This window comes from Hyperoodon ampullatus (genome assembly GCF_949752795.1).
Source record: "Hyperoodon ampullatus genome assembly, chromosome: 18".
NCBI lineage: Eukaryota > Metazoa > Chordata > Mammalia > Artiodactyla > Ziphiidae > Hyperoodon > Hyperoodon ampullatus.
Genome location: NC_136931.1, coordinates 29,036,809 through 29,058,162, shown reverse-complemented (window position 1 = coordinate 29,058,162; position 21,354 = coordinate 29,036,809). Strand labels below are relative to the sequence as shown.

Genomic DNA, 21,354 nt, shown 5'->3' with positions numbered 1-21,354 from the left:
TCGGCATCCTCCACCTCTCAGCTGGCTGTAATGCCTATTAACTTAAGGGCGTCTCTGCCCTCAAGGGCAGCCATGGAGCCTGTCTTGGCTCACCATTGTATCCTGTGTCTACACAGTGCTGAGCACATGGTGAGTGCTCAACAAATATAAATTAATCAACGACTGCACTGAAGGATCTGAGTTGGTAAAAAAGTAATTAGCTCCAGACCAATCAACTGACAACCAGCAGAACGTACTGAGTGATGTTATGGAAGGAGAGACCCACCTGGAGTCAGAAAAACTAGGCTCTGGTTCCATCATGTACTGGCCATATCGCCTAAATACATCACTTTTTTCACTGATAGTAAAAATACTACAAATAGCTACCATTTAGGGAACTTCAACATTATGCTAAGTGCTTTTAGCTGTGTTACCGCATTTAATCCTCACAGTGTATCTGCAATGAGTTTAATTTTTTTTCAATCTCTTTTTAATGATTAGGAAACCGAGGTTCAGAGCGATGAAATGATTTTCCCCAAAGCACATGACAGCCAACAAATGGCAAAGCCAAGATCTCCAAAATTCATGCTTTCCTGATAGTACTACACTGATTTTCACCTCAGTTTTTCATCTATAAAATGGGGATACAGGAATGTCTGTGTGGCCTGACAAGGCTGTTGTAAGTAAAGCTCCAATGCAATTAACGAATGTAGAAGCAGCCTGTAAACTCTAGAGCGCCATTCAAAGGTAAGGAAAATAATATGTAATAAGCATCTACCATGGGCCCACACAAAACAAGCAGATGGTTTCTACTCACATTGAGCTTTCAAGCCAATTGTAAAGGAAAGCTATGTGAACGGGAAAACTAGGAACACACATCAGTAAACTGATTTAAGGAAGCCTTTAGGAAGAGCACACAACACAGGCTCAACTGTCAGGCCAGCAGTGGGTGTACTGCTTGGGCTGTGCAAGGCTGGCTCTCTCGTCCACCAGCCACGCAGCAACACAGCCAGAGGTATTTTGTTAAGGCATACTGCAATTTTTTTTTCTTAATTAAAAAATGTATTTTTGTTTTTTGGCCGAGCTGCGTGGCATGCAGAATCTTAGTTCACTGACCATGGATCGAACCTGTGCCTCTTGCAGTGGAAGTGCAGAGTCCTAACCACTGGACCACCGGGGAACTCCTAAAAAATGGACACTTTACAAGTCAGATTTACTGAAGTATAATTTACTTACAGTAAATTCACTCTTTTTGGGTATACAGCTTGACGAGTTTTGATAAACATATATAGTTGTGTAACCACCAATTAACAGACAGAATGTTTTCTATCACCTCCAAAAGTTCCCGTGTTACCCCCTTGTAGTCAATCTCTTTCTCCTACCATCCCTAGAAACCAGTGATGTGATTTCTGTCCCTATCGTTTTGCTTTTTCCAGAATGCAGAGGAATCTTTTTAATACATAAGTCAGGTCAAGTCGTCCTGTGTTTTAAGCCCCCATGGCATTCAGAATGAAACCCAAATGCCTCTCCGTGGGTTGCACGGTGGCTCTCTGCCTCTTTAATCCTGTTCCGCGTTACTTTTCCTTCCCTGTGGTCCAGCCTCCCTGGCTGCCTTTTTGCTCATTTCTGCCTTAGGGGCTTTGCACCTGCTCTTCCCTCTTCCTCAGCTCTTTCCTGACCAGCTTTCTTTCCCTCATCGCCTCTCACCACTCCCCACTGTTTGAGCCCTATTTCTTCCTTTAGAACAAACACATCACTACATGAGATGACCCTGCTCATTCATTTACTTGTTTACTGTCTATCCCCCTTCTCTAAAGCTGTAAGGTCCTTAAAGGCAGGGAGCTTGTAGGTCTTATTAAGAGCTCCGTTCCTAGAAACTTAGAATAACGCCAACCCATGGTTGGGCTTCCACTGGGATTCACAGAATGAACACACGTGTGCCAAAGAAGTAGGGACTAGTGAGGTCCACGTGGCTGAAACTCTAAGAAGATTCAAAGAAGAAACAGGCCTTATATTGCATGCACATGGGGGAAAAAAAAAAGGGTAGGAGGACTGGCCACAACTCCAAACCAGGGTCTCCCTACTGCCATTCTACCATCCCTTCCCCAAAGTCCCCAATGATGGGGCCACAGAGTGCCTGGGACACAGAGCCGGGGCCTCTCCCATCCTGGCCCTCTGGAGCCGTCAGGCTTGTTTCTCTCCTGAGGCCTGGGTCCCTTCAACTCTTCTTTGCCCACCTGGCTGGAGCTCCCACACACAGCCAGCTCAGGCTCACAGGCCTTCTTTCTCCTATCCATGTGAATTCAGAGAGGCAGGGAGAGCCCAGGGGTTATTCTGTCTTGCACTCTTCCCCGGGGAAGAGCCACACAGGACCCTGGTCTTGTAAACCCTGAGAGATTATGAGACAAATTCCTGCCTCGCAGGGCCCCACGCGCTCAGCGAAGGGTATACGTGGACACGACATGCACTGGTGTCCACAGTTCCCTGAGCTGATGTCCCAGTTTTCTCTCTCAATTAGCACTAGAGTTCTGAAAGCTTAATTTTGTTATAATTTATTATCTCAGGTGGGGGTGGCCAAGGGAGAAGGCGGGGAATTCCTTTGCCACGAGAACATCTGTTTTGCTGGATAGCAAAACTTAAATTATGACCTCAAGACTTGAGCAGAAGCTTATAGCTCTTTTGGTCCAGTCTCCTAATTTTATATGTAAAGATACTAAATCCGAGAGAAGTTAAGGAACTTGCCTGGGGCCACCAAGCTAAATAGGGACAGAGCTGGGGTAGAACTCAAGTTTCCTTAATCCCAGTTCAGCCTTATCTCCACCTTAAAATGTTCTTGAATTTGGCTTTTATCCCTTCCTCTCCACTGAAACTGCTCTTTTAAAGGCCACTAATAGCCTCAATCACCAAAATACAACAGCCTTTTCTTAGTCCTCATCTAACTGGACAATGCCACGGAACAGAACCCTGCTCGCCACACAAAACTTCCTGAAGCACACGTGGCAGGGCCTCCTCTTGTGCCTCTGACCTCCAGCCCCTTTTCCCAGTTGGAGCTACCTCTGGGTCTATCGAAGGCAGGCTCCCCTGCCTCACCTCCACAATGTGGGGGGTGAAATCCTTCCTTGAGACCCCTTCTCCTCTTCATCTGCATTCCCACCCCAGGGGCACTGCATCCACTGACTCTCATGGTCTTACCACACAGGGCAGCCAAGAGTCCCCTACTCTCCTTCCAGCCCCGACCTCTCTTCTCCAAGAGAACCACTGAACATTGTGAACACGGAAGTTATCCTACAAGGACCGGAAATTCGTGCTTGCGGTCTGACTTGCCATCTTCCCTCTGCTACTTCCCTCCCTGCTCTTATGCTTCCTAACTTGACATAACTAAACTCTTATGCTTCCTAACTTGACATAACTAAACTCCAAAACCCAGGTTCAAAACTGGGAGGACTCTTCTGATCTACTCTTTTCTCCCCATGTTCAACTAGACACCAGGTCTCACTTATTCTGCCTCTAAAATCTCTCCCCCATCCAATTCCTCATTGCCTTTCATAGCAATCCTCTAGTGCAGACTACAAAAATCTCTCTCTGCTCTTGAGCCTCTTTGGTTTCCCTCTTCAAGCTCTCCTAACTTGGCGCTCTACTACCCTACCATGTAGGGAGGAGGTTAGTGCACCCTACCATGTATTCACAGTGTGTACCCCGTAGCGAAATGCTCAGGGAAGCCTACAGTCCAGCTGCACTCTTCCTTTCCACACTTCTCCTCATATTCCCACAAACCCCAACTCTTCAGTTACATAAGACTGTCCACTACCCCATAATGGTGCCCTGCATGTTTGAGTCTTGCTTTTGTGCTTCAGCTCATACTGTTTCATCTTCCTGGAAGGCCTTACCCATTTTTAAGATGATTTTGGTTGTAAAGGAGAGAGAATTCAAGCTCAAATTAGTTTATGTGAAAGAAGGGATTTATTGGTTCACATAACTGTCCAGTGCATAGAGCCAGCTTCAGAGAATACAATAATTATCATCAAAGGTCTTTCTGGAAACCCCTCTCTCTCCTTCTCTCTTTCCCCCATTCCCCCATCCCCCGAAGTCTCTCCCACAATAGGTAAACTTCCTTCCTGCACAGAGTAATGGAGATGTGAAAACATGGCCACAGACAGCTCTGGGCTTTCATCAATCCAACCCAGTGAGGACCTTGCTGGGATCCCAGATGAAGAGCTCCTTTCTCATAGTAACTACAAAATCCCAGAGAAGGACTCTGCTCGACCTGGACTGAGTTCACACCACATCCCCTGGAAAGATCACTATGACCAGGGGAATGGGAAATTGTGAATGGCAAGGCCTGGGTCACATGCCCATTTCTATCTTCAAGCAGCAGGGGTAGTCATGGCAGCCCCACGGGGACAGCCTGGAATGAGGGAATCTGGGCAGAGTAGAAGAGCCTAGTTCCACTGAACTCTCATTTCTCCACCTACTGCCTCCAGACTTAATCCTGAGCCCTTGTCCAAATCAAATTCTAGTTTTGCCTCTTCTGTGCACTGATTGTCTCCCCCAACTGATCCAACTCTCTGAGGGCAGGAATTGGATTCCTACGTGATCAGTATAAGGCTTCACGCAAAGGTGTCTCCAGAAAAGTTTTCACAGTCTGCAATTACTATGTCCAATTATTTCTTTGTGAAGTCATTGCCTGATTCCCCTGGGACTGACTTGCCCACCACCGAATCTCCAAGCACCTAGAACAGTGCCTAACACATAACAGGTGCTTGATAAATATTGAGTAAACGAATAAATGAGTGGTTTGAAGAGAACAAAGGTTACCAGCCTTTGGTGTCTGGTAAACAAGCACAGCTGCTTTTTAATTCTTCCCACTTCACAGAGAAAAATAGATGATAAGGCAAGAACTCCAACTTCTTGTCCCCACCATCCCAGCCCCAAATTTCTGTACACACACCCCATGCTTATGGCCTTCCTGTCAGTCTCAGGGGAGGAGATGCACATTCATGTCCAGATTAAGCTGCCCATCCATACTCTGCACCCCCTCCTCCCTGCCCATCCTCTTGGGGCTCTGCTCTTTCTACCACTTCCTCTTTCCTATACCTTCTGCATCTCCCTTGGTCTGGACTCTTTCTTTACGGCTTCTCAGTGGATCCAAGTCCCCACATGGGAGCCAAATGAGGCCAAATAAATCCTCCCTGAGCCCTCCCCCCTTCTCCTACCTTCCTTCTACAGTTCCAGTTTCTTTTCCAGGAGACTCCATTTGTGGCCACAACCTCCTCAATCCCACATGCTTAACTCCACTGCAATTTGTCTTTTCTCCTGTCACTCTATTGAAACTGCTCTTGCCAAGGTTGCCAACAAGTTTCCAGACCCAGTGGTCACCTGCCAATCTTCATCTTATTTGACTCTTGCAGTATCCGACTCAACTACTTCCTCACCTTCTTGAAATTCTTTCCTTCCTTGGCTCCCATGATGCTGCTCTGCCTTGGATTTTCTTTTCCGCCTCTTAGCTCACTCCTTCTTGATTTCCATCACAGGCTCCTCTCCCTAGACGTTTCTCAGCTCCTGGAGCTGTGTGTGTGGGGGGAGATGCATCCTCTGCCTTCTCTCCCCTTCTTACTTAGCCTGGTGAGATTCCCAACTTTCAAGGCTCTCACTGCCCATGAGCACCACAGAATTCCAAGTTGACCCTTCTCCCCAAGTGCATCCTATCTCCTCATCCACATATCCAACTGCCTGCCAGGGATCTCCACTTGGATGATCCACAAGAATCATGACCAAACATGACCAAAATAAGTCAGCATTCTTCTCCTCAAGCCTTCCCTCTTCCTCCTGCATTTCTCCATCTCAGGGAACGGCACTACCATCCCACCAGTGGCCCAAACCAGGAATCCTGGACTCATTTTTGTCTACATCCTTTAAAATGTAGTTCCTCCTCAACGCCATTCCAGTTGATCATGAAAAAAATTCTATTATTGCACTGCCCAAATAGCTCTTAAATCTATCTCCTTTTCCCACCTCCCACTACCACCACTTTAGTTTAGTTCTTAATCTTTTCCCACCTGGATCACAGAAATAACTTTCCATCTGGTCTCCTAACCTCAGAACCTGATTCCTCCAGTCCACGTAGGTGATCTTTCTAACGCACAAAGCGATCCTGCCAACCCATTTCCTTAAAATTCTCTGGTTCTTGAAAGTTCTCATCACAAGGTAAAAAATTTTAACTATGTATGGTGATGGATGTTAACTAGACTTACTGTGGTGATCGTTTTGCAATATATACAAATACCGAATCATCTCACTGTACACCTGAAACTAATATAATGTTATGTCAGTTATACTTGAATTAAAAAAAACCATTTGGTGGCATCTCATACTCAGAATAAAATCCAAAGTCCTTGGCACAATAACAAGGCCCTTCACGACCGGATCTCTGTCTCATCTTTTATCCTCCATCTCTTGACACTCCTTTTATATATTGTGTTCTAATCAAACCAAATTATTTCACATTCCCAGCATGTTCCAAGTGGCGACGTATCTCAGTGCCTTCTTACATGTTGGTCCCTCTGCCTGGCATTCCTTTTCTCCACCTGCTAACTACCACTCATTTTTAAGACTCAGCCCATGTGTCATTTCTCTTGGCCAATGTTCCTGCCTAGAGAAGGTGCCCTCTGTTCTCCCACAGCCCCGTGGCACTTCCTGCTCTGAGGTGTAAGGGTCTTTTACACATATCTCCCATTAGGCTGAGCTCCTCAAGAGCAGGGACTAAGACCTTCCTCCCTACTTCCATGGCATCATGTATATGTCTAGCTCACACTAGGTGCTCAGTAAGTGCTTATGGGTGAGCAGATGGATTAACGGCTGGGTGGCTGGCTGGCTGGCTGGCTGGCTGGCTGAATGGATGGATATCCTACTATTCTGTCTTTCCCAAGTCTTCTCCGACCACTTCCTTCCACCAAAGCCTGAACCTTCAATGGCAGCTCCTCTCTGTTGCCACCTACTAATGGCCCACACTTCTGAGGCAGGAATGGAAAATGATTCCAGGAGCTGTCCAGATGATGATTAGGAACCACTTTCGTGTCAGAATCAATGTGATACACGATGGTGACCACCACCTCCACCTCCAGAAGGAACCTGGCCCCAACCAACCACTTGCTATTCTCTCAGCCACTGACCTCAATCAAGGCTTGTGCCATACTGTCTGCTGATGGATACTGGCTCCTGGCCTGCCAGCTCTCTGTTGCCCACACTAGTGGTGGTCTAGTAAGAACTGTGTGGTATTAGAATGGAAAGGACATAGGTTTTGGAATTAGGCAAATCATGATCTCAATACATTGCTGTCACTTACTACGCTGTGTGATGTTAAGTTACACAGTTAACCTAACTTCTCTGACCCTCACTTCCTCATCTGTAAGATGGAATTGATGACTGTATTTCCTCATAGGTTGATAGAAGAAACAAATGAGGATAACAGATGGGATTGAAAATGACGAACACAGTCTATGACCATCAAAGGCTTTCAATATTATTATTCCGTCTTTTGTAGAAATGAGTTTGCATTCTTTGTGCACCTCAGTTCTCTCTTTTCTCCAACTAACATTCATTAAACACCTCCTTTGTGCCAGACATTGGGCTCAGTGCTGTATGATGAGCAAAAATAAGTCACCATTCCTGCTTTAGGGAGCCCTGGTAGGGAGGGGGCACCCAGACTAGCAAGGGAGACAGATACATAAACACCTAATTAATTTGCACTGTGTAATAAATATTAGTGCTCTAAGACTCTGGAGGCAGGTGGCCCAGGTTGATTTTACAGCATGGGGAAGTTGTTCCCATAAGTAACAATTTTCCACAGAAAACCTATCTGTTGGCTAAGTCATCAGCAGGGAATCCAAGGTAAATTCTTGGTGATACAGTCCTATCCTTAAATATATTATCTCCCTTTCCTCTATTCTTGGTTGAGAAATCAAGTGAGCAGGGGGACAAATTCAAGGCACCGACTATTAGCCTTGCAGGATTTTATTTTACTTTAATTTTTTGGTGCTATGAAAAGCACAATGTTTTTCCTCTTTTCTGTAAAGAAAATTAGAACTAAAGATGGCTCAGCAGATAAAAGCTGTGGGCGGTAAATACTCCCACTATTCCCCCCTGCATTTCAGGCTTCTAGGTTTCTCTTTGCATTTACTGAGCTAGAATCCTGAAAGAGGCCTGAGAAATTCTAGCTCATATCCTAAGTAAGAGATGAAAAGACTGAGGCTCAGAGGGGCTAAACGACTTGCCCAAAGTCAAGTTAGAGAAGGAGCCAAAATTAAAACACAGCTCTCCTGATCCTCCCCTTTAACTATTCTGCAAATCTCCCAACTCCCTGGATCTTAGGCACCTGAACCCGGGCAAGTTCCTTCCTGTCTATGTAGCCCTCCCATCCAGGGTGGAAGTCAGGGCTGTCTCCATTTCTAAGCATCCTGGAAGCCACAGACAAACCACTTCTTCCTTTAACATGTCACTGGGTCCCTCCTCCCAGAAACATCCTGTTTCTCAATCACAGGATACTTTCAGATCCTCCTCTTTGGTTTGAGAAGCACATCTGCATGAACAGTTTGGTTAGAGGTGGTTTTCTCTAAATGCCTCTCAGGACTATGACTTTCCTGGCTGAGAAAGCTTTGTGGTTGAGGTTGCTATTCTGCAATTATCTTGGCCTTAAAAGAGCTTTCATGGGTACCCCGCACCCCCTCAGGAGGGAGCCAGAATTGATTCTTCTATGTTTAGAACCTTGCATCAAAGACCTCAAGAATCTGAACATGAAGGTAATTCCCAATTTCATAGCTCACTTAGAGCAGGAAAGGAGCTTGGGGTAGCCCTGGGCCAACTACTCCAGGAAACGGAGCCCCCAGAGCAGCAGGAGCACAGCCACCTATCTCGACTCCTGGTCCAGCGCTCTCTCCCACTCTCTGTAATATCACTCCAGCCTCCTGGGCTGAAGCAGCTGCGCCATCAAAAATGTCATATCACTTATGACAACACAGTTAGTTATATAACTGATGCTGCAGAGCAGGCAAGGGGAAGAAGTCCTGAGCGTGAACCACAGCGCCCCACTTCTGGCTCTCAGGGAAGCTAAGGCCCACATACTTGAGAACTCCATATGGGAAGGGAACACCCACTAATCAATCAAAGGAATCAAAACTGTAGCTGACATGTGTAAAATGATTTCTAGAAAACTGTTAAAAGGGCATTTCATGTATTACATCACTTAATGCTCACAACCCTGTTAGGTATTTTTATTATCAGCCCTATTTTACAGGCAAGGAAACTGAGGCACAAAAAAGTAACTTGTTTAAGGGCACACTTCTAGTTAGTGGTAGAGTCAAGATTTAAAGCCAAGCAGCCTGGTTACAGAGCCCAAGCTGCTAACTGCCTCTCAGTTTTAAAAGCACGCTAAACGGCTTCTCTCAATAGGAATCCACCTATCTCTTTGAGCCACTAACAGGTCACTGCTCCTTTCTCTCCTTCCTCCGCTATGCTAATGACCGATTTCTCAGGAGGTTTCTTTCCTAACCAGTATTGTGCATAAATGAGAGACATAGAATAAAATAAGAATGTGATACTGGTTTGAACAAATTCTTAGAATGCAGTTTGAGCACCTTCAAGCTTTTTATGATGCAGTCAATAAAGTGGGGTGAAGTGCTCTTCTTACAGCATCTGCTAACCATTTTAAAATCCATGTAGTATGTATGTAAACATACACATACGTGCACATTTTAAAAAAATTTTTGGGCTTCCCTGGTGGCGCAGTGGTTGAGAGTCTGCCTGCCGATGCAGAAGACGCGGGTTCGTGCCCCGGTCCGGGAAGATCCCACATGCCGCGGAGCGGCTGGGCCCGTGAGCCATGGCCGCTGAGCCTGCGCGTCCGGAGCCTGTGCTCCACAACGGGAGAGGCCACAACAGTGAGAGGCCTGTGTACCGCAAAAATAAAAAATAAAAATAAAAGCCTATTAAAAAAATTTTCAAAATCAAAAGTTGTTCTTTGCTAGTGTCATATTTTGGGGTAATTCTTTCCAAAATGCTTTTTTCAGTTTGAAATCACCTCCTCACCGGCTTGTCTACTGTCTTTCAGATCAAAATGTGCTCTTGTGATAATGGTCCGTCTAGCTTTGTAAGAAATGAGAGACTTAGAACACCCTGGGAGAGAGGGAACCAAGTCCCTGCATCCAGATTGACTGAGCACATGTCAGAAAAATATGACCTTATTCTACTCATATTAAATCTCCAGTGTTAACAGTGAGAAGCTGAAAAACATAAGTGATCCTGTCCTATCTTTAGCAGGCGTGGCTAAGATGCATGATATAATCTGGGGAGTTCCAAGTCCTTAAAAAAAAAAGACAGTCCTCTGACTCTGGGCACTATAAATCTAATCTAGCCCCACACAGAGACTAGAAATTCTGGATTCCTTTGGAGTCTTGTCAATCCTGCATGAAGCTTCATCCATTTAATCTCATCAGCAACAACCCTTTCAGTAAGCACACGGGTTCGATTTCAGAATCCAACAGGTGACTGAGGTTCAAGAATTCCACAGCTGATTCCTGAGGAGATCAGGTGGACTGTGTGCTACTCTTCTGGCAGGAAGGTCTGCTGGTACTTACAGCTCAGTGAACAGTAAGAAGGGAGACAGCACCATCCATCAGCAAAGGAGAACTCATCTGCTACTTGATCTGACATTCTGTTTGCACTCACACTGTCTCCAGAGAGAGAGGTGCATTCCATTTGAATAAACATGGAGACAGGAGGAAGGGGAGAGGGAGCAAAGCAGCCAAAGAGATGACTGCAGAAACAAGAAGTCCACAGATCGAGGAGCTCTCAATGGAGCGCTGCCCCAACATGGGACCGTTTGGGGATGTGCAGGAAACGCCCTTTCAGACGACTGTACTTTTACTGAGTAATGGCTGCAAGCTGCTATTCACCTCCTCTCATGCCTGCCACTTAGCCGGTGCCAAACAGCGGTGCGCTGAATGAACACAGGCTTGCCCTGAACCTAAGCCAAAGACTAAACACCCTAATTACAAAGTCAGGGTCAGCTGGTAGGAGGAAACCAACAGCTTTTGGCAATCTTAAGATTGTCTTCCCTGTCTGGTAGGGTCTGTCCTCAGACTCCAATCCTACTGGAAGGGCTGGGATATTTGTATGAGCAATGGTGTCTTCACCAGGCAAATCCTTAAATTTTGTTTTACCAGTGGCACTGAGCAAGCACCTTGGAAAGGAACACACATCCAAAGTGCTCCACTTTACTGTGTTCACTTATATAAAGCCTACCAGCTAGCAAGCCAGGCCTCAATTTTCACCTTCGGACTCTCTAGCTCCCTAAAAATTCACTTAATGCTCCAGAGACAACAGCTAGCCTGAATATGACATCACAGAAAATTCAACATCTCAAATGAAGACAAACTGTGGTGTCCATAGCAATTCCACAGTTCATTTTACATTTTCATCAGGTAGACAGTCCAAGTAGTTGTCACTATTTGCTCAGAATGGGAAGTCACTTAAAGTGATTCTGTTGATTCCATATATAATGCCTTAAGGGATTTCTTTGGGAGGGCTTTGGTGATTAAATAAAATTAACACTTGCTGTTAAAATTTTGATTAATTGGAATAAAAGAGTCCCCTGATTGACTGCAAAAATGACGAGGCTGTATCACAAGTGAGGTCAGGACCTCCTAACAAGCAAAATTATTTAAAATGTCACACATAAAAAGTCACTGATTACTCATGATATATGTAAAATTATATTTTGCCGTCTCAATGATCGTTGTTTATTTCTCAGTACGGAAATGTTCTGGATTGTCTGACACAGAGCTCCCAAACACTAGTTCACAATCACATACACAAAGGAAAAAAAACCTAGCAAGCTATTTTCAAATGAAAATTTTAATGAAGTATTAAGAATCACGCTCTTCAAATGACAGTCTAACATGTAGCCTCTCTTAATGGATGCGAGTTTCCCACTGCAACATGTATCAAGCAAAAGAATGTCAAAGGTCAGTTTCCCTGCAATGTTCCTAGGCTGGTATGGGTGTTAACACTTTGTTCTAAGCAGCATCTGCCAGCCAAGGCCTTTGTAATATAATTTCAGTTACTACAGGCATATATGGAAGCCCCGTCCGTCTTCTAATCAGCACGCCACAACGTGGATAAGAATGTACGCTGAATGGAGTGGCTCTTTGCTCCTCTGGAAATGCTGATTAAAAAGGATCTGGAGATGTCTCAATATCAATATTCTTCCTCTCAACGCAACAGGCTGAGCTATTAAACCCCAGTCCCCATTAGGAAGTCATCGAGTTCTCACAGGGCATCACTCACAGAGAACGCTCTAATTTCATCTGCCCAGGTGAAATAAAAGAGCATCCTGATTAACTCGTAAGTATGGTCTGATAGGTTGTTAACCAATCATACTGGCCAGGCAAGTCCAAAATTGCGTTTTGTAAATGCCACCTAGATTTTCAGAGCCAGCCCCACCCATAAGTACAGTTCTCCTGATTCAAGTGACTCTCACCCAAGTGGCAATCTGGAAAATCACCTCTGCAAGGGAAGGCTCAAAAGAATTCGTCACTAGGATACCGTGACACCAATCCCACATTTTGTGGTTAATAAAACAAGTCCTGCATCCAGCTTGGCACAAGGCCCTGATCTGATTTATTTCAAGCCAAGCTGGAGGGCTTACAGGAAAAGCTGCCATTCATGAATGCTTCAGGAGGACAGGACTCTAGGGTCCCTTGTGGCAAAATTTACATGGGCCAGAAATCTTTCTGACTCACCTTTTGAGCAAACTTACTCATTTCCTAAAGAGAACTGGTGTATTTTTAAAAATATACTAACAGTTTTACCTACAAAATCTCAATTTTGCCTGTTATTTTTCTCCAGAAAGGCGTCCTGTTGGGTGATAAAGGGGGGAGCGCAGGGAAAAGAGAGAAAGTGCCAGGACGTCTGATTTAACCATCTGAAATAGCTAACGCTTGATTTCCGCCCCCCCCCCCCCCCCCGTGTAACCAAATATGAGACGCAGAAGACTTTCCCGGAGAAGTCTAAATACAGCCTTCATTTAAGATTTTCTGCCCCAGTACATAATTAGGAAATTTCATTCTAAAATGGCACGCCTATCTCCTTGGAGAGCGTGCCTCTGTTTGAATAAAAAAGGCGAGGTATCCTTCAGGGTACTCAGTATATATTTTTAAACTTCTTATTAAATCAACCTAAGTTATGGGGCTTGTTCAGGAAAAGCAGGTAAGGAGTTGCTTTGGCAGATTCAAAGTTAATTTCCAGACTCTAGCATACACCCTGCTCCTTCAACCGAGCGTTTCCGAATGCCTTCGGCCTCCTTCGAAGAGGCTCGGCTCTCTCCGCCGAGGCCCCGGCTCGGCTCCGAACACTGCCGAGTCCCTCCGAGCCTCGCGCCCAGCCTGCGCCGAGCCGAGCCGAGCCGAGCGCCACCAAGCTGAGCCTCCTCGACTTTTCCAGCCTCGGCTGGGCGCTGTCCACCACTCGCAGCGCCTGAAACCTCACCCAGCTCCGGTGGCTGGGGCTTCTACTGGGCTGCAAGCCTGCCACTGCAGATTAGAGTTCTGAAGTTTTGAAACGTCCCCTTTAGGGAGAAAGGGGTGGTGCTGCTTGCATTTACCGACCTGCAAGGCCTCCTCCAGGCAGATGCAACATGCACCTTGTTGCAACGAGCAATTCCCCAGGCCCCGCCTTCCCATCCATTTGGGTTGCACAAGCTTCAAAGAAGCCCCAGGCCAAATTACCTGTGGATAATTTGGGTGCGGCAAGCCGAGGGGCCTCTGCACAGAAAGCCCCAGGGAGCTCTCGAACAAAAATAAGAACACGTCAAGCAGACGGGAGAAATTGTCTCCGAGTCGCTACTCCCTACCATCATGGCGCCGCCTAGAACCCGCTTGTCATGCCTGTTACACATGCAAGATTTTTTGCATCTTGGTTCTGAAACCGCAAGCATGCTTCGTCTCCCACCCACCTTTCTGCGAAAGGGGTTTTTACTTTCCATTGTTTTCCTACGGGATGCAATTACTTCGGCTATTCTGTCAAGTTGAAAAATAATCATTTTTGTTTACTGCACAGCAACCCCTAATTAGGAGCTGTGTGTGCACGAAGGTGTCACAGCAAAGCGACGTGGAATCCTCGCTAAACGGTCTTAACGAACTCCTCCGTCCCGAACCGACAGGCCGACGGAAGCAGCGGGGCTAGGAGGCCCAAGGGCGCGCACCCCTTTCCTAAGGTCACCCCCTCCCCAAGCAAAGCTGCCTGTGGGCTCACCAGAAACTGCTAACCAGGAGTGGATGGGGCAAGAAGCCAGCCTGGGAGTAGGAAGGAGGGGCAAGGCTCCTTACTGAGAAAGTGTGGAAGGGAAGGAATATCCCATTTTGTTTTAATTTTCAACCATCACTCAAATCCACCCCCAGTTAATTAGGAGGGGAAACTGATATCTAAGGCAGAAGGGGGTGGTGCAGCAAGTGGGGCCTGAGATCCGCATTGTGGGTAGATTACACGGAACACAGCCTATGCAGAGTGTAAATAAATACATTGATAAAGGCCATAGAGTGAACGAAAACTGCCAGTGTCAGGAGCGCAAAGGCTGGGAGGGTGGGGGAGAAAGGCGGGGGAGCAGCAAGGGGCGGGCATTCAGCCTCACAGGCAACGTCCTCCTTCCACCTCTACCTTGGATACACCTGCGCCAGCCACATTCGCTTGGACACCCACCCCCTCCCCTACCACACGCCCCTTCCCCCAACCTCCGTCCTCTGGGGGTGGGGAGGAGGGGCAGAAACCACAGCCTCTAATTCAGCACCAAATCCATGAACAGCAGACACTCGATACTCCACCCCAGCCTAGGGCTGGGGCCCCTCCACGTTTTAGCCAAGTTCAAAAATCACTGCCCCAGGAGAAGAGTAGGGGGAAGTGGGATTATGGATGTGGAGTAGGGGGTGGAGGAAGGAGGAGAGAGAAATAGAGACAGAATGATACAGACACACAGAGATAGAAATAGAGGCAGCGACACACAGGAAACACCACACAATCAGGAGTAACGATCATAATCATGCCAATAATGTGATGCTCTGATCAATATGGCGGACGCTGTCATTCATACAACTACAGGCGCTCCCCTTCCCTCCACCACCCCCCCGGAGAAGAAAACACCCACCCTGGGAGTTGGGGTGGAGGACCCAGAACCAACGTAGGGCCTGGGGGAGGGGAGTCAAATTCAGGTGTGTGGATGCGTGTGCGTGTGTTTGTGTGTGTGTGTGCACGAATTAAAAACCGGGCCTGGAGAGCAATGTGAAGTGAGCAAGGTAATAAAAATTATTTTAAAATTATGCTTAATAAAAGTACAAATCCCAATGCCACAGGGACTTACTTCATCTGCTTCACAATGGTGCTTTTTCCAGATTCTCCAGCCCCTGTTGGGACAGACGGGGGAAAATTTGGTGAGTGTCAGCTTAGGGGACCGGGGTGGGGGGTTGGGGGGTAAGGCATGCGAGGGAGTGGGCGATCCTGGGCACATGGTGGTGCCAACTCGGGGACCAGGTCTCCCCAGGAGCGAGTTGGGGGGGACTGGTGGGGGGGTGCAGAGTGGCCGGGGTCGGGGGATGGGGGTGGCAGTCCCGGTCCTTACCCAGCAGGAGTAATTTCACGTCTTTGGCGGCGCTGATGCCATCCTCTTTGAGGTTTTTCTCAATCGCCTTGCTCCGCTCGAGGGCGGCTCGCTCCTCTGCGCTCAGAGTACATCCCATGGTGGCCCCTTCCCTGCCACAGCCCGCACGACTGACTCGGCTGGCACGGCTCCCCGGCTCGGCGCGCCCCCCACCCCCCCAGAAAGCAGAGCCTGGGCTCAAAGGGGAAAAAATCACGATAGCCTCCCCTTGGCTGAAAACAAAAATGTCGGGAAAACAGAACCCCCCAAAAAGACAGCCTCTAACAAGATTCCAGCCGCGGAGACTCGCGGCAGCTGGCGGGGCTCTGGGGGTGTCGAGGCGAGGGTGGCAGGGGTCTCGGGTTCCGGAGCCGAGGGAGGAGGCGCCCGCGGTCCGAGGAGGCGCGGGCTGCAGGCACTGAAGCTTGTGCACGACCCAAAATAAATAAAATAATAGTCGAGGCAGGAATCGCAGCCGGAGCCGGCGGAGGGTGGGGTGGGGGGCAGGGTGGGTCCTTCTGCCGCTGCTGCCGGAGGAGGAGGCGGCGCGGGGTGTGGAGGGAGTGAGTTAGGGGGTGCTGCTAGTGTATTTGCATCGCTGTTCCTCAGCCGTCGGTGCGTCCGCGGCGCCTTCGCCGACCCCCGCGCGCTGGGCAGGGCTGGGCAAGGGGCCGGGCCGGGGGGCAAGTCTCTAGCGGGAGACGGCGTCGCTGTTTCCCAGAGCTCGCATCGCTCGGTGGAGCCTACCGAAGAGAAAGGAAGAGCGCGACGGAGCCGCGGGCAGCCGGAGCTCGAGGGGGAGCGAGAGAGGAGAGACGCTGGGAGGGAGGGGAGAAAAAAAATGAAGGGAGAGAGAGCGAGCGAGCGAGCGAGCGAGCGCGCGCGCGCCACAGACCGGGCGGGGGAGGGGGCGAGCGCAGCGCGCGAGTGCGCCAGCTGCTCTGCGCACCCCGCACGGCCAGCCGCCTGCTGACGTCAACAGGGCCGCGCGCCGGGCCCCCGAGACGGGGAGGGGCGGGGGGCGGGGGGCGCGGGAGGCGCGCGCGCTGAGGTCCGCGTAACTAGCGGGGGCGCGCGCGCGCGGCGCGGCCTCCCCTCCCCCACCCTCCCCCCACTCCCCTGAGGGCCCGCGGCTCCCTGAGGTGGGCTCGTGCGAGGCCTAGCGGGGGCGGGGCCTGGGGCCGGGCTCGAGCCGGGGCGCCCCTCCCCGCCTCCGCCTCCGCCTCCGCCCTCGCTCAGTGCTCTGGCGGCTCGGGCCTGGTCAACGCGAGCTCCGGGCTGGGTCGCCCGCGCCACCGTCAGGTGGGTCCACTAGGTCGCTGCCGGCGCCGCCTCCCTCGCTCTCCTGCCTCCTCTCCATCTTGGCTCCAGCAGCGCGCCTTCTTGGTTGCTCTTCGGCTGCTGGGGCCGTAGCAGCCGAGGTCAGGTGGCGTCGGTTAACTTGAGGAGACCGTGGTTCTGAGGGAACCTGCGTTCCCAATCATTCGCCCTTGGGGCGTAGGGGCAGATTCGGATTTTTCGCTTCCTGCGTCCCACAAACATTTATTGAGCACCTAGTATGTGAGAGAGGAGGCTGTGAGGAGAGGAACACAGCAGGATGAGACAAAGCCAGGGCCTGTTCTCATGGAGCCTCTGCCTCCCTTTGCCATCGCAGACCCTGCTCCAAGATTGCTGGCCAAAAGGGCAACGCAGGAGACAGTTCCCACACTGGGCAGCTTTTGGATGGGAGGGACAGGTTTTCATGCGAGTGATGCTTACTTTCTCAACACAGAGCTTAAATGCTTTTGCTCATTTTGAAAGGTTTAGTTTGGTTGAGATTTTTGCACTGAGCCCTCTTGTCCTGCCTCTTCCCGAAACACAAATACATTAAATGAATAGATTTTGAGAGAAGAGAGCTTCTTCCTCTAAATCTTTGAAAACACTCCCCGGCCCCATCTCTTTTTAAAATAAAGACCCAGCAACCCTGGGTCAGTTACTCAGCGTACAACTCATCAAATACTGAGGAAACACATACACTTCTGCCAAAGATCGGGCATGTTCTAGGTGGTCTCTGAGATGTTGAAGAAATTAGTTCTCACTGCACAAAATGGTTTTACAGTCAGTTCCATCAGACAGCCTCAGGGGCCCTCCTAGAAAAAGGGGCCAATAGGAAAGATTGCATGGGGATAGGAGAGGCAACCGGCCAGTGGAAAACGTTTTTTCTAATAGTTGGGCATTTTTGTGGCTCTGAAGGCAAACTTGTTTGTTTCATTTCAACAATAGAAAAAACACCCCTGTTTTTGGAAATGTTACCCAGCATAAAAATATATTTGCAATGGGGGGGCAATTAAGGCCCACACAGAAGAAAACATTTTTTCCCCTGAATTTTTCAATTTGTTGTTTCCCAGTTTGGGTTTGCCTCATTCCACAAATAGCTGTCTATGTCAAAAGTTGTATGTAATGTAATTTGAATATTTCAACTTAGATCACGTTTAAATATTGTAGAAAACTGACAAAGGACTCTTATAAAGAATCGTTTTATAAAGTAAATAACTTCTTCCCCACTTGCCCCTCCACCCCTACCCAGTCTCCTTTTGTATGTGTATTGAGGAGGGGAGCTTAGGGGATGAATCTGGTTTGCTTAAAATCTGGCTGTCACTAAAAATCAGCCTCCCAGATCCAAAACAGAGCTTAGGTGACCAATATTCTATAGAATTTGTTATTTCTTTTAAAGGTTGCTAGGATGGTTATGCAGATCTCTCAGATATAGGGGAAAAATTCAGCCACCTCACCCAGATTCTGCAATCCCTACGAGGCTGCATCTGAAATACTGAAGAGGTAAGACCATAACCATTTCTTTGTAAATGGTGGGTCATATTTTACATTTTAATGCTCTTTCATATGAAGTAATTTTTAATTGAAGATCTTAGACTCTTGGGGCATTGTGGTTTACATGGTTGAATCAAACTATCTTTGATTTTGGGTATATTTATTCCTTCTTGGTATCATACCTAGTATGGTGGAGGCACAAACCTATGTTTTGTGTTTTTCTTTACTCAATACTTGCTAAGCACGTACCTGCCATGAACAGGGTAATGTTCTAGGCACTATAGGTGTTGTATTTCAGGTTTGTCTACCCTGTTTTCTTTTTCTGGGTCACTTTGCATCTTTATAGCTCGGCTTCATAAAAGACTAATAATGATCTGCTTCACCTGTAGAGTGCTTTACGGCTTACAGAACACTTTTATGAAAATTATGTCTAGTGATCCTCCCACATAAACCTCAGTTAGGGATTGTGGTGTGAGCAGTGTCATGGCTGAGTGGAAAGAGCCTGGGCCCATATCAACCTGGGTACCCATTTTACAGCTGAGAAAACTGAGCCTCTGAGAGGCTGAATAAATTGTTCAAGGTCATGCAGTCATTTAATGCTAATGCAGGGCTCCTTTTACAGGTTTGTGGACTATTTGAGAGAGAACATGTTATACGTATTTATTTTATATTTAAATATATATATATTTATGTCTGCATATATATATCATACTTCCTAGACTCACAGAAAGCTTACAACTCCAGAAACCAATCATATTCTGGGCCCCCCCCACCAAAAGAAGTAAGGATAACACCTCAGTTCTCTGTGAGTTATTAGTAATTAGATAATACCACAAGTGTTTAATTTGTCCATAGTTAATTCCTGTGGGAATGAGGAAATTATAGTCCTAACATCAGAAGTAACCAGGGACGGATTCAATTTGGTTTTATTTTATATGATCCTCAGAATTATATTTCTCTGATTGTTCCTGTTGACCAAAAAAATAATTCTCCTTTACCCCACCTTAGGTCAACTATAGCCCTTACCACACATGGTTCAGCATACTTTTAATTTTAAAAGTAGGTGATCAGAATATTTTATATACTTTCTAAAAGGAACAACAAAAGCCTACATTGAGCTGCTTTTGTACCACATGTGGCTCCTATTCTGGAGGACAGTAATTTACGATATAAGCAAGATCCTCCAGGTCTAACTTACAGAACGTGGGCTCTGATTTGATGAACTGAATTTCCGTATTTGTTCCCTTTTGAGGTTACTTTAATTAAATATGCATGTATTGACCATCTACTGTGTTTAATGTATTGACTTAGACTCAAAGGGAGGTTTAGACATGAGCTTGGCTTCCTGAAATCTTGAAATCCCTGGAATGTTTCAAAACAATTCACATCAGAATCAGCTGGGGTGCTTGTTAAAAATTCAGTTACCCATCTTACTTCTACCAAGTCAGACTATTCTAAAATCTGTATTGGTATCCACTCCCTAGGTGATTTTTCTGAACAAAGTGCTAGGTCTTGTAGAGAATCTGTGCCAATTAATTCTACTAATAGCTTACATTCTTAAAGTCCAAATATCTCTCCTGTTTCTGAATTCAAATTTTCTTTATGTTTAGTAGTTTTTGTATTTCTGTCAAAGGAAAAACTTATGAGAATTACTATTCCTTATAGACGTTACTCTCCTCGTGGGAAGAAAATAGGCTAAAATGTGTGGTTCATGAGCTAAATGAAATCAAACTAAATGTCAAATGTATTAGGCATTTTGGGGAGAATGGTAGATCACTAGAGATTTTTAAGTTTCTGCACTAAGGGTTTTTATTATAAAATTGATAGCTCACACTCTAACTTAGTGGTGAATATAACTTTGAAGAATGTCTAGGTAAGGCTAAGAAATGACTTAGAGTTTTCTGATAAATATCTGGCATTAATGAGGGAAGATGCTGATCCAATTTTTTTTATGTCCCTAGAAGATATTATTATCCTTATCCTATTGTCCTTGTTAGCTGTTATTCAGTGCTTCTCTGACTGGTATTAATATTAGTTTGTGCACATCTCTCATTCCTACCAGAACAGTGGTTATCAAATGTTATTGTGCATAAGAATTACGTGGGATGCTTTTTAAAATGCAGATTCCTGGGTGAATATCTAGAATTTCTGAATCAGTGAGTCTGAGGTGGAGCCTGATGTTGTTCATTTTTACAATCATACGTTCTCCCCCAAGTGATGTGCTCAGGAAACATATCACTGGACTATAAACTCCTTTGAGGTGAGGGAGTTACCACTTTGTATATATCCCAAAAGGTCAAGCATGGCCCATTGTCCACAGGTCATCAATTTTAATGCTATTAACCAAATTCACCTGTCTATAGACAAGGGCTAAATCAGATCATATATCAAAGTTCTTTGCAGTTCGGAGACTTTTTGATTATTCTAATAGAAATTTTGTGACTTGATTCTGGAAAACTTTTAAGACTGGGTGAGTTCAAAGAGGTAATGACTTATTTTCAAGTAAGATTCTGAAAAATGAAATGATACTGATTTTAAACAAACAAAATGGGAGATTTGTTGGTATTTAGGAACTTGTGAGAAGAGCACACGCCAAATGTTTTTGAAGTTTCCATCAGAATATTCTTTGCTAAATTTCGTCTCTCATTTGTTATTTTCGGACTTCATGAAAAAAATCAGTTTATCATTGTTAGGAATAAAAGATGACATGGGAAGAAATAAAGGTTTTGTGTACTTTTAAACGGAGGGACTTGCTTGAAGGCTTGTAGATAATTGAGTTGAGCTCTTAGGTTATTGAAGTCCATTACGTGGTCAGTGTTGAGAACATTATTTGCTGAGTGTATTTTGATGGTTCAAGAACCCCAAAGAGAGTGTGCTTTGTGATTTTT

At 46.5% G+C, this 21,354-nt stretch overlaps 1 protein-coding gene across 2 annotated transcripts in view; it reads right to left on the bottom strand.

Moving 5' to 3' along the window:
- The window catches only part of GNAO1 (G protein subunit alpha o1), a gene marked incomplete at both ends in the record, with an annotated part of 171,357 nt that extends 155,599 nt beyond the window's left edge, over positions 1 to 15,758 (bottom strand). For both annotated transcript variants that reach the window (XM_079723481.1, XM_079723480.1), the window contains 2 exons: positions 15,383 to 15,425; positions 15,641 to 15,758. In XM_079723481.1, coding sequence (XP_079579607.1) covers positions 15,383 to 15,425; positions 15,641 to 15,758 — 161 coding nt within the window. The remainder of the gene's footprint in view (positions 1 to 15,382; positions 15,426 to 15,640) is intronic.
- Positions 15,759 to 21,354: the final 5,596 nt, after the last annotated feature.